This window comes from Polyodon spathula, chromosome 18 (assembly GCF_017654505.1).
Source record: "Polyodon spathula isolate WHYD16114869_AA chromosome 18, ASM1765450v1, whole genome shotgun sequence".
NCBI lineage: Eukaryota > Metazoa > Chordata > Actinopteri > Acipenseriformes > Polyodontidae > Polyodon > Polyodon spathula.
In genome coordinates, this window is record NC_054551.1 from 21,921,453 (window position 1) to 21,935,240 (window position 13,788).

General features: G+C 37.7%; 1 protein-coding gene across 6 annotated transcripts in view; it reads right to left on the bottom strand.

The window, feature by feature from the left end:
- Positions 1-1,880: 1,880 nt before the first annotated feature.
- LOC121330880 (breast cancer anti-estrogen resistance protein 3 homolog) overlaps positions 1,881-13,788 on the bottom strand; it is a 100,009-nt gene continuing 88,101 nt past the window's right edge. For all 6 annotated transcript variants that reach the window (XM_041277783.1, XM_041277782.1, XM_041277784.1 and 3 more), the window contains 9 exons: positions 10,300-10,428; positions 8,807-9,240; positions 7,870-7,970; positions 6,725-7,380; positions 5,623-5,738; positions 4,723-4,894; positions 3,935-4,046; positions 3,228-3,434; positions 1,881-2,782 (listed from right to left, as the gene is read on the bottom strand). In XM_041277783.1, coding sequence (XP_041133717.1) covers positions 2,607-2,782; positions 3,228-3,434; positions 3,935-4,046; positions 4,723-4,894; positions 5,623-5,738; positions 6,725-7,380; positions 7,870-7,970; positions 8,807-9,240; positions 10,300-10,428 — 2,103 coding nt within the window. In that variant the 3' untranslated portion in view covers positions 1,881-2,606. The remainder of the gene's footprint in view (positions 2,783-3,227; positions 3,435-3,934; positions 4,047-4,722; positions 4,895-5,622; positions 5,739-6,724; positions 7,381-7,869; positions 7,971-8,806; positions 9,241-10,299; positions 10,429-13,788) is intronic.

The window sequence follows — 13,788 nt, forward strand, 5'->3', positions numbered from 1 at the left end:
CGCCCCCTAACATGCTGCTGCGTGTCTAGCACCATCGTTCTAAGTCAGGAGTGTTTACGTGGCATTCTGTTTTAACTGGTATTTCACTGCCATCTAATCCCGTTGTTTGTCAGCCAGTCCCTCTTTTCACCTGCCCATTTCCATTCTGGTAACTTGTTGAATTGCGCTGCTACATACATTGCTTTCACCAATGCATGACCAAGTAATGTAAACTCAGTGCCAGACTGCAGTAAACATCATCGAAAAAGAAGTATTGTGCTGTTTTGGGGAACCCCTTACCACCATGCCAAGGAATACATTTATATCATCAACGCAAGGGGAGGGCAGCCTTGAATGAGCAGAGCATCGCATACAGCATCAGGAGATTTGTTTGGACAGGGTTTAAAAGGACCAAGCACCATCACCACTCCAACTCTGTGCAATCTTTTGCCTTAACACAACTGTACAATGGAAGAGTGCCTAAATCTGCTGATATGCCAATCCAGTAAAAGGGCTGCTTTTATTTCAGTATTGGCGTATTTCCGGGACTTGTCTGAAATCCTTGTTGTCTCTCTCAGCAATGCAAAATGCTGTATTAAGCCTTTTCAATTATGAAACTCCTTAGAGTGGCCAACTAAAAAAAAACAAAAAAAAACAAAGTAATCATTGTTTTATTACTGAAGATTTTTGTTTGTTAATAACATCTTTTATTTCAATTAAATGTGTTTCTATTGTGATGATTTTATAGGGTTTTTAATCAGATCAGAGTTAAATGTTCAGGCTCTTGACTAAATTGTGTTTAGGAATACCATCATCTGGACCTGTTGATTCTTAAGTGTTTTTGACTTCTCATAAATGTATGCACCTTTGCCCATATAACACAAACAAAAGAAATTTGGATTTTGTATAAATGTAAATATATGGTAAAGCAGTATCATCCTGATGGTTTTTGTATGGACATTGTGTGTGTGTTTTTTTTAACTGAGCTAAGAAATAATGTTTTTAGACTTCTTTAAGTGATGCTCCCAGAAACCTATCTTGTTTAACCAAGTTTAAAAACTGACCAGATTAAGAACAGCTAAAATGTTGTCAACTGTTGCATATATGTAGGGTAATTAGCTAACAGGGTATCTATGTAATTGAATATACATTTTCTTACTCATGGGGTTACTAATTAATTAGTAAAATGTCATATTTCATATTAATTTTGTGTTGGTTTGTAGAACTGGTGCAGGTTCTAATCTGTGGCTCTTTGTGAATGGTACATTAGATTTGTTTAACATATAGCCCTAATAAATATGTATAAGCTGTGAAATGTACATGTTGGTACTTTTTCTTTAAATTGCATCTACTTTAAAAATACTTTATAGATTTGAGGACACGTATTTAGAACATCAGACACGTTTAGATAAATGCCTACAGTATAATTTACTTACCTGTAACCTTTTTCAGTTTTTCTCATTTAAGTGCAGTTTCTTTTTTTTAATGAACCAGGAGACCAGTTCTTTTCCTAGTTCTGTTTTTAAAGAATTTGACAAGTTTGTTGCGATGAGGCATGCTGCTTTTCTACAGGAAACGCTTGTAATCTTTTCAAAGACAAAGCAGGAAGATGTTAATAGAATGTGGTTATAAACAAGTTTCATGCTGATCACAATAATCTTCATTTCTGTGTAATCTTGTGCACATGTTGATTTTTTTTTTTAAATATTGTGAAACACACTTTGTTTAAAATTCCTGTTCTCTGTTGAGAATTGTTTCATTGAAATAAAAACTGATTTCATATTGTAATTCCAGCTTCTATTGTGTCCTCTTTTTTAAATATATTATTTTTAAGTATTCCCGAAGCTACACATGAATGTCGTTTGTGGTTTATTTATTAATTACAGAAAAATAAAACATACTAACAATACCAGTGTGTACTTTAATTAGTTGGTCACGTGGTTACTCATTTAGACTTTTCATCACAATATTTAATCAAATCAAAGATAATAAAATTAATATGTCATTCTATTTACATGTTAGTTGATAATATTGCAGCAGGAAAATATATTACACAATCTTGCATTCACATGCTGTATTTTAAAACTCCTTTATAGTTACCTTATTTTCTTCCAAACCAGCATTTCTTTTTTACTTGTGTGGTACTTCACTATATGAACAGACGGACCAGTAAGGTAACTTATGATGAGAGTCCCAGTGTTTTACAATATCAACAGGTATAGCACTCTATCTCGGTGCTCTCTTGGTAAATGTGTGATTTACCCAATACAAAGGTTATGCCCTGAGCAGTTAAACAAATCTGTATGTTAGAAATGCTGGTGGAAATGGAAAATGTCCACCCTTTAAGCAGGTTTAATAAACTGTGTACTTCCAAACAAATTTTTATGTTTAAAACATTGTAGTACACAAAGCTTTTTCTCTAACTTCATTTCAGTCAATTAAAGGTTAGAAAAGGCACAGTTACAGTACATGAGGAGTGACATCTTCCTTGTGACTGGTCTCTCCTCTCTCGTTATCTTTCTAACCAACTGCGCAGTAATGTAGCGCCCGGTCACTTTGAAATGCAGCCAGGCTTGTGATTTTCTCTGGTGGATACTTCAGGCCTCGTAAGATGGTTTTGTTGCCTCTCATAATTCAGTGTGTTTGCCGGGAGGCTCCAGCTTCCTCGACAAAGCGGTTAAAATGAGTTTGAACTTTTCATAGCGCTCCATCTGGTTTACCTGAGCTCCTTTGCTGCCCCACAGTAACCGGAGCTGAAAATCAGTCTTGAAGATCTCAAGCATGTCTTCATTGGGCTGGAAATCTGAAGGAAAAAAAAATAGGTTAGAATGTGACTGTTCAGCCCATCAAAATTTTCTCTTGCACCCCAAACTTCAAGTTCTAATTTTCAAAAACAAAATGTGTATCCTCTCCTCTTCAAATTCCTGTTGGAAAATGTCGAGCCATCCTCTACTCTCAACTAGTAGGTAGTATGTTTTAATATTCAGATTTTCTAACTTGTCTTAATATAACACACATTTTAACCCTGGAATCCATAGTCACCCTGCTGTAGTGTAAAACACGAAACCTTATAGATGGGATTCAGAATGGGTTTGAGGTTACAGGTATCTATCTACGATATTACTGTTTCTGGAACACTGTCCTGCAGTACCATTTAATAATAAAGTGTACAGCATTACGGAAAAACGCACACTGCGGAAATTTCCTGCATTGCAGCCATCATTCAAGGCCTCTTTTGGTGCGCTCACCTTCTAGAATGCGTTCTGAGTTGTTCCTGTATGTATCTGCGTTTTCAGCTACAGTGCGGCCGCTTTCCAAGTGGCGGAACATGATCTCACAGCCTTGGTCGTTGCTGTCCCACAGATCCATTGCTTCAAAAGTAACTGCCGGGCGCTCCATCAAGGTGAGAAGAGGCATCAAGAGGGGAACTGTTGTACTGCTGAGAGGAATGTCTACTGAAATAACACAATCAAAAAAGGAGAAGGTCAGCATTGTTTTTTAAATTATATTTAAATGACTGATGCCCTGCTGCTTCTGATTTAGTTTTATTCTGAAACCTCAATTTATACCTTGATACTACGTGAATATCCTTTGCACAACAATAAGAGCTGTATTTCACATGTGTTTCGTTTTGCAATGTTCTTATTCCTTTTCAGAATCATCAACACTCTTGCGTCTTAAATCCACTTTTACCTAACTACGGGACCTAACTATGTCTTGAGTGTGTATTTTTTAACTGTGTTGGTCCAATAAAAAAATGTAATTTTTCAATATAGCCAATAGACGTTTTCCAAAAACTTTAGTTAAAATATTTTCCTTTTGGAGGTACAAATGGTTAGGATTAATTATTCTTGGCGCTTCAAATAGATGACCGACATGACCTCAAGCATTTTAAAGATCAATAGTTACAAATACTGATGAGTGCAGAAAATATTCCACCAGTGAATTTACTTACCACTTCCTTCATATAGACCATTGAAAAAGGGTTTGAGTGTTTTCTCGTAGGTAATGGCTGTCTGAGTGTACTTGCGTCGCAGGGTAGTCCACGTTTGCTCCAACCTGGTAATCTGTTATCAAGTAATTTAAAAAGAAAATCAATTGGTTAAATCCTATCCCTGTACTGCACTCCTCTACTGTGTAATCTTAAGCAAAATTACTAAACTTACAGTGAGTCTTTATAATACATTAGTAACACATTGTCAAAGTTAACCAGGGTAATAAATCCATAACATTATTTAAACCATTTGCAAGTAACACAGTCATGTTAAAGTGATAACGTTGACAGTCCAGTTTGTTTGCATCACCACTATTGGTTGTAGCTGCAGGAATACTTCTTGAAACCTGCTTTACAAATGTACATGATATTCTACAGCTCGAGAGACTACAGAGATCATGAAAAGAATTGCTTGGTGATCTATATGGGTTTTCTTTTTTTTTCTATTAACATTTTATGGGAAACTCTGCTGTTTAACATCTTACGTAAAGTCACTTTTTTCTGTTATTGCCCAAAAGTACTGTTGTGTCCAAGCTGAGGCATTCTGTTAACTGCTCAAATCAAATAACCGCACCAGCTGAGAATAACAGTGCGCACGTACCTCTGTTGGTGCTCTTGTAGTGTTTATAAGATAAACACCCTACTAGGTAATAATGTTCTTTCATATGTAAACCAGTTTTGATCGTGTACAACCACCAGGTATAAAGGAAAGTATAAGCTAAAGCTTTAACTAATTTGTATGAAGTTACCTGTGGCATGTCGAGTGCTTTCATGATAGCGGAGAAGGCATACAGATCTCCCATGGAGTCCTTCAGTTCCACCGCCACTTGAATGATCCTGTTGAGAGCCATCGCTCGCTCATCTAGACTCCCAGTGCAGCCCAGAATATCCACCGCTACCCCGATTGATGTTGTGTTGTGCCTAAACCAGGAAAGAGTGGTTGCTCTGAAACGTGTAGATCCAATAGAATATGCTACACTTTTAATATTGTGTGTGCACGTATTCTGTTATATTAAAAATAAAACTACAGTGATACTTTTCTCTGGTATACCAAACAAGTACTAATTACTCAGGAGTAAACCTGCTAAATGTTGGGTATATTTTCAAAGTTTGGTAATGTTAAGTAAATCTCTAGTAAAAAATCTCTGAACTAAAAAAAAAAAGAAAAAAAAAAAAATCACATTTTGCACGTACTGCACATACTTAACTGAGCTAAACAAAATAAAAATGTATGTTAAAATGTATGTACGTGATTGTATACAAATCAATCAGATTTACACTTTATACATTTATTTTTAAAGTCAGTAATTTTATTCAAAATTAATTTTTTAAACACAAATTAGTGGTAATATTTAAAGATAAGTATCTAAAATCTGAAGTGGAGACATCAAAGCTTTTGTATCATGTACAGTAGTAGTAGTCCTGAAAAAAGTTTTAAAAAGATGGATTGTTGTTGTAATATGCATAATGCATGCAACTGTTAACCATTTCATTAAAAATACAAAATTTTATCCCAGTGGAATTTCATAAATAAACTGATGAGAACTGCAGATCCAAAGTGCACTGTGTTGATTCAAATGCACTTAGATTGTGTTGTCATGTATGATTTCACAAAGTGCTTCTTTCATGAGGGGAGCTGGGGTGTTTACCTTTCAATTAGGTCCTGACGCAGCTGGTGTCCATGAGGCAATGTAATGAGTTCCAGGCCAGAGTTCACTCCCATCAGCCCCTTTGTTTCTTCAGAGACGTTCCGTATCCTAGCAACCTGATGGGTGCACAAGTTCAAAAAGGCTTGTTAGATGGCCTTTATTAATGTTAAAAGATAACACTGCCTGTAAAGGAAAATCTTTGTTATTAAAACGTGCTGTAATTGTATTTTTAGTCCAAATACGTAATTGCTTGCTTGTTGTCACAGACCTTCTTGTAGGAAACTTTTGAGGAAACAACATGCTGTTCAGATTTTATTCTTGGCTAATTTGCAGTGATGAGTAACCCTTTATTAAATAAATAAACACCATGGAAACCCAACCAGAAAAACATCATGACTACCAGCCTGTATCAAAACTAATATTCCATTTTCCTGTGGGTGTTATGCATTATGTAGTTTTGGATTTTTCCACCAATTACTTCTGCAACCCATCGGGTCTGTTTACATGTACGAGACTTGACTCTAAGTGATTTTCTGCAATTAAGGGCAGCTTTGGCGCAGCCAGTGCAACGACAGTCTGCACCCACCCCTGCTGCAAGTTTCTCAGTCACTAATTCGGAATGGAGACTATGTCAATTGTCCATTGTGTACTTCTGAAGCATCTTAGCACAGCATTGCTTTCATTTGACACTGTTCAAATGGTAAACAGCAGTCAACCAAGCAACAAAAAAATATGGACAGCTGCTAGAAGTGAAGCCTTTTACAGGGTCACTTGCAGGCCTTCAACATTTCAGAGCACAAAGCTTGTCAGGAAAATGCAATGGCCAAATAACTGACTTTTCACAACATTAGCAACGAGTTCAGCATGAAAGAAGAGGTCAATATCATTCTTCATTATATATCTATTTTAACATGGACGAATGTTTAACTGCTGAAGCTGTTTAAAATTAAAATAATTTAAAAGGTGCAACGGTCAGTTAAATATCTTACTAAAGAATGAGACATTTTATGAGACTTTAGACTGGAATAAAATAGGTACTAGGCTCAGGGCACGTTACAGCCTTTACTCACAAAACTGATTGGAGACAGACATGTAATAATACCTGGCAGTCAGCTAAAAGGATGTGCTTGGCGATGGTCTTTAGGTCCTTGCTCACAAGAAGCTCTTTGGCTTTTTTGAGGACTACTGTTTCCAGTGGTTTGTTCTCAGAGGGAAGCAGCCGGGATTCAAAGTCATTGGGTCTAAATACAGACACGGTCTCAAAGATCGGACGAACAAACGCTGGCACCTTCTCGTCCTCTTCATTCTTGTCTTCCACCAACTCCATGGTGGCTTGGTAAGAGTTCAGCTCCAGCACAGAAAAATGTGTTTCTGACTTCCTGTAGCAGGTCTTTATGTTCTCCTCGGTCCTCAGCCTCTCCACGTAGCTGCTGGGGGACACTGCGGTCTGGGTAAGCCTCTCCCAGTCGGCTGGGCTGCAGGGTCTCAGCTCACAGTAGTTCACGTCAGGGCTGTATGGGGCTTGCTGGAGTCGCGGGGAACGCGGCTGGCGCAGGGACGGCACTTTGCTGGGTTTGGGGGGCGGTTTGGGACACAGCTGGCTGTCCGAACCCCGGATAGCCTCCCCGGCCTGTGTTTCGAACATCAGTCTCTTTGGCACGGTTGGGCTGAGGGCCGGCTCACTTCCAGTCCTGAATACAGTGGACTTCTGTTGTGGCTGCATCTCCATTGTATGTGTCTGGGGATGGGGTCTGGAGCCTGGCATTTAAAAAAAAAAAAAAAAGAAAAAATGTTAAAAGTAATTGCTAAAATAATGTGATTACAAAAAACACACATTTATCTAACAAATTAACCACCATTGATCTTGGAGCTTGTGGAATTTTATAAAGCATAATTACATTCCTCTTTCAGTTCCAAATCTAACATATAGCACTCCTTTATTTTATTTCTTCAACTGTTTAAAAGGTGTCAAGAAACACACCATTAATAACAAACAAGCAGACCAGATGTTAGACTCTTGAAACTTAATTTTTCTTTGTTTTAAAACTGCATTTTCTAGTCCAATTGCAACATTGAGACAGATTTTGCTCCTAAGTAAAATATTCATAGTTATAAAATATGTACATTGAAAATCTCAATTCAAAAAGGGTTTTTACACTGTACAAGGATAATAGAAAAACCATAAGAACTTCAAACATTTTACCAAGTCCTCAATATTAGAAGGATGAAGTGATTGAAAACACATACCAATGGGGAGAAAGCTCTCGGACTGATGCGTCTTGAGTGGCCGTCTCTTCTCCTGGACGTGGTTGAGGCAGGCAGGCTGGCTGCCACTCCTGTCTTTATTTCTGTGAGGACGTAACGCAGTGAGAATGAGAACTGAGAATCAGATGGAAAGGACACTGGACACCGAGACTGAACTATGACGACAACGCTTTCTTTAGGAGGGGAACAAAATTGCAGTAAATGCAGAAATGATTAGGTTGACTTAAGATATGAGTTACATAACTTATAATTAGACATTTACTGGCACAGCAGTGACCAAATGATATTAGTGTTTCTAAACTGAGCTACTTTTTTCCCCACGAACAGAGATGGTTTATGTACCCTGTGTAATTATCCAGGGACTAAAATACAGGTCCAATCCTACTGATTTTAAAATCATACATATTCGTATAGTTTGTTAATAACAGTGCCGCAATGAAATCATTAACTATTCCTATAAATTGGTGTTGCTGGTGAAACACCTGCTATATACTGTGCTTTAAAATATATATTGTTTAAAATGTGCTCCCAGAAACAGAGATCAATTGTAATTGCTGTTAGTTGCAGCTTAGTTTACCCGATTAGAGCATTGCACTTTGCACTCTAAGGGGGCAGAAGGCCTCCAGTGTCTGTAGAATGGCCAACATTGAAACTGATGAAACAAGTCTACCAAAAAAGGGTTCCTTTTTGTCCAAATTTTAATCAGAGTGTTTAAAGTTCTGGTGAAAAAATATAAGAAACTAACTGAAGCAGACAGAACATTTTGGTTAATGATGTCGTCACTGTCCATGAAAGTATAACCAAAACCAAAACCAAAAGTGGTAGCACTCGGTTTGACTTTTTAAAATGCACTTTCCAATGCAGATGTAGAGTTTGGGTTAGAGTAAATCTGTATTATATGTGCATGTCTTAAACCTACCTGAGGAGATTGCCTCTGTGGTCCAGAGAGTGTCCGTTGTTCATGACGTTGAGGCTCAGCCTCTTGCAGTTCTCAGGTTTCTCGGCCGGCACGGAGCACTCGATCCTGATAGGAGTCGTGCTGTACTTCTCCTCCAGACATCGCAGCGGTAGGGATCTGTTGATGGGCTGGAAGATGATGGCGCCCACCAGTCCCGACACCGGCTTGCGGTTTCCTACGTAGTAACGCACAAGGGAGGGCACACTGTCAAAGCTCTCCCTCTCGAACAGGTACTGCACCCGCGAGTAGGCCTCGTTCATGGCCATCACCTTCTTGTTAATTTTGAAATGCTGTGGGCTGTTCTTCCACTGGCATGTCAGGACGTAGTTCCCTGGGCTGGAGAGAGAATCCCGGATCAGGAAATCTCCATCCCTCTGGATCAGGCTTTCTGATACCTTTTTGTCAGGAAAAACATCAAGGCTAGTTAAGGGTTACACTTAAAAACGCTGGTCACAAATTAACATTATTTATCAGATCTAGAAAATTAATTACAAAATAACTATAAAACACAAGTTATTCATGTTACTCCAGTGAAATGAATTTGCAACCATTATTTTAAAGTGTTACCAGCCTATTAATACAAGATTATTACCTGAAATTAGAGTTAAAAAAATAATAAATATACAACTATTCTACTGTCAACTCCCTTAGCTCTTAATATCAATAAATACTGTACTAGGCAGAGGTGCTACCACTGAAGACACATATGTATATAAACCGAGGTTTTTGTATGATCTATAAAATTCTAGGTACTGTGTCTTTGGATTTCTGAATACCAGTGGAGAGAAGGTGCTTTCAAGCAGTATACACTATTACCAGAGTCTGGGATATATAACAAATTGCCAGTGCAATCGATAAATGCAATATATGCAATATATGCTAATAAGATACCGCTTGACCCTGGATGTAATTATTTTAATACCAACCTTTGCCTTTCCTGACAATAGCAATCAATCCATTAACAGTGTTGCTATCAAGAACAAGGTGGTCGCCATTTGTCAACAATTAAAACTAATTGAACAAATAAACCAGAAAATTGTCAACACATTGTCAAGAACTCAAACTGGCCGTATTTAAGGTCTTTAAGCCAAGAAAACAAGGCACCATTTGTTTGAGAAAGTAAAGCCAAAACAAGTAACAAACGACTTGAGGCACATTTTGAGTCTTTAAAATCAACCTTACGAGTGTTTCATAATAGTTTTGTAACACGTAACACTGTAATGTGAAGTAAGGCCTTGCCAAAAGTATTCCTTAATGTCCCATTTTCCACTGTGCCATACTTATTCAATCATAACTTCTGTAATTACACCATTTCATATTTCTCTCTTCAATTACAATTATATTCATATTGCGTGACTTTTAAACGTGGCTATACAAACTAAAAGAATTTCCAACCCAACCTAATCAGTAAACGTGGACCAAGGGCCTGAAAGCAGCAGAGTGGGCTGGCATACCTGTCTGGGGATGGCTCCATGGTACCAGGCATGGCTTCGTAGCTCCTCACTGCTCAGCTTCAGCTCCTCCTCCAGTTCCTTGTGTAACCGCTCCTGAGTGCCATCCATGATGTACCTCTCCTTGGAGAACTGCACATAAGCAGGAAGAACATGCTCTTTCAGTACCTTCACAGACATGACAGCATGTGTGTGCCGAGTGACTCTCTGCTTTTGCCACTAACTTTCACTTTCTACCCGTCTTATTAGGTGGCTTCAGCAGCCATTCACGGCTTGCAGGTGGTGTTAAAGTCCACTCACTCATTGGCTCCTCTTTTGAACATCTGATTATTTTGCCCCTGCTAGACAGCATTGAAATTAGTTAATGAATACAGTAGAGTAGGAAACTGCGTCTCTTCACTACGAGCCAAGCATTTATTAGCTCACCTGTTGTGTACTCAGGATTGTAATACATGACGGAAATATAGTAAATGAGGCAGTTTGTTTGTGAAACAGTGACTCACTGGCGTAATTGAATATACTGTAAACAAATTGTGATGTCCTGTTAAATGGCACCCAATTGTACCAGTACTTGCATCAGCTTGTACTTGCACTGAACTGTTCCTTGCCTTGCCATATTCTACTACTGCTCTTAAGTATAACTACTTACTGTATCTTATATTGGATTTTACTCTTATAGGCATCTGCATTCACATTTTTTTTTTTTTGTAATTGCTCTTATTTGAAATCATTTTCATCCATTTATCATACTTACTACTGGCTCTTACTGGACTTTACTCATAAAAGCAAATATTATTATAAGTTAACTGCTCTTGGTTGAACTTGCTCTTAAATGTAGTTATTTACTCTATTCTTTATTTTGCTCTTATTTGAATTTGATCTTATTTTTCCACTGATTTTATTGTAATGTGATATTCTGTAATGTGATATTTTGTAATGTGATACTTTGTACTTATAAGGGTGTCTGCTAAGAAAAATAATAATAATAATAATAATAATAATAATAATAATAATAATAATAATAATAATAATAAAAATAATAATTCATCACTTTGCTTCTGAGATGTCTTTGGCATTGGTACATGGTAGGAAGGGTTAATGGCCTTGGATAAAGATGTCTGCCAAATAAAGTAAGTAAACAATGCTTAAGACACTTAATAGATCATATTTTATAGCCTATAGCCTAGATGTCGTCGGTTCGAGTCTGGGCTATTCCACAGCCGACTGTGGACAGGAGTTCCCAGCAGGCGGTGCTCAATTGGCTTAGCATTGCCGGGTGGGTGGCTTAGATCGGCCAGGGTGTCCTCGGCTCACCGCGCACCAGCGATCCCTGTAGTTTGGCCCGGCACCTGCGGGCTTGCCTGTTAGCTGCCCGGGAGCTGCGTTGTCCTCCGACGCTGTAGCTCCTAGGTGGCTGCACGGTGAATCCGCAGTGTGTAAAGAAGCGGGCAGCTGACGGCACACGCTTCAGAGGACAGTGTGTGTTATTCTTCGCCGCTCCCGAGTCAGTGCAGGGGTGGTAGCGGTGAGCTGAGCCCAAATAATATTTGGGCATTTCAGCTTGGGAGAAAATAACAAAAATGATTTTCAACAACTAAATTAAAAAAAAAAAAAAGAAATATAATGCGGTCTATTTTAATTTTTCAAACAGCTGGCGGATTGAATTGCTGACACTGTTGAAATAATTAATAAAGGGTCTGAGGCTATGAAAATGAAAACAGTGCAGGTCTTTAGTTTGTTTGTTAAAATCTGATTTAAATGATGGTGATCTTGAGATCCACTAATGCTAGATCAATTGAAGTGACTCCAGTGGACACTTTCCCTGGGTATTCACAGTGGCATTTTGGACAATAGCAGTTTTAAACAGGAAATCAATGTTTACAAATAGGCACATAAAAATGTATAATGATCAACTATATTACCTTGAAGCAGCCTTTACAAAAATGCTTCCTGGATAGAGAACAGCTGTGTGAAGAGCTATCACAACACACCTTCCCATTAAGCTTAGAAGAGCAAATGATATAGCTGTGCCCAACGACAAAAGAAAGGATTGTCTAAGAGTTTAAATACATTGTTAACTAAAAGCCTTTGGGCTGCTGAATACATCAACATAACAGTTTGTCTTAGGGATGTGCCAAAAAAACGGATGACTTTAAAACTACAGCAATGACACCATTCTGCCACCAGATGGCACTGTGAGTTACACAAAAGTCAAAGAAACCACACTGCTGGGATTTAATGGCCAGCAAGGCGGCATTGTGTTTTATGTAATTAAAGGAAACCTAATCTGAAGAAAACTGACTAAGGGTAACAGTTGCTGATGCATTTAACATTTGAACACAAGCTGAACCTAAACATTAAAAACAAGAGTTGATGTATAGCTGCACTGTATATAAAGGGAAATTCTATTTATGACACTTTGACTCCGAAAACCACAATACTCCAACTGTAATGTATCAATCTGTTTGAAACACTGAATCACAGAGAAATAAGAACTTATGATGAGAGGTATTTGTTGTGAACCTTCAAAGTTACTGATGGGGAACCAAAGCAGCCACTGTGTTGTTGATTGTGGTGAACTCTTGTCAAATAATTAGATGATGGCATCCCATTTTAAGTGATAACTGGTGGTCTCTGCTGGAAACACTGGTACTTGAGATGAAAAAGTTGAAAACTACTGCTTTAGCTTTTATGGCAGCTTGTTTATATTAAATTATAAATCAGCTGTACAGTATTTATGCAAATACTACTTCCAAAACAGATCTTGAATCCCATCAGGACACATTATCAAAACTGAAATGCTGTCATGGGAGATTGAAAAAGCGATTCCTGGCTTGACTGTCATATGATCTTTTTTAACCTCTTTAATTGCACAAAAACAAATGGAAAATGTACAGCTCTCTTAAACGAATCAAACACTAGTCATCTTTCCAAATGTCTCCAAGGTAATTAAAAAAGAACAATAAAAAAGTTATTTTAATATGTTTGCATGATCTTTCGAGGACCAAATGAATTGAATCCATAACTATATAAAACCACTATTTAGTAATACTGTAAGGCTCTTGTGTATTAATTGTCAATACACAATAATTGATTAAAAGGGTTTATTGGGAGAGTATGAGGAGCTCTACACAGCAAAAGGCAAAGTGCGGCTGTTTATTCTTTCTTAGCAATCTAACTTACATTCCTGTCTCATTCTCATGTCCTGTATCCCCTACATAAAACGTTAAACCCCAATACATATACATGAACCCTAATAGTCCAAATGCAAACATGTGTTAAATCAAATTTGTAATTTAAAGGTGCAGGCACACATTTCAAACATAGTGTAACTAATACAAATGACTTATTTTCTGCCCTACAGTACTAAATGCTAATTATTATTCTTTGGTATGAAATACCAAAGAATTTCAATGGCGCAGCATACTATGAAGACTGATTAAAGCTTCTAAATAAATCATTGCCAGTTAAAACATGGTATCAGACCATTAC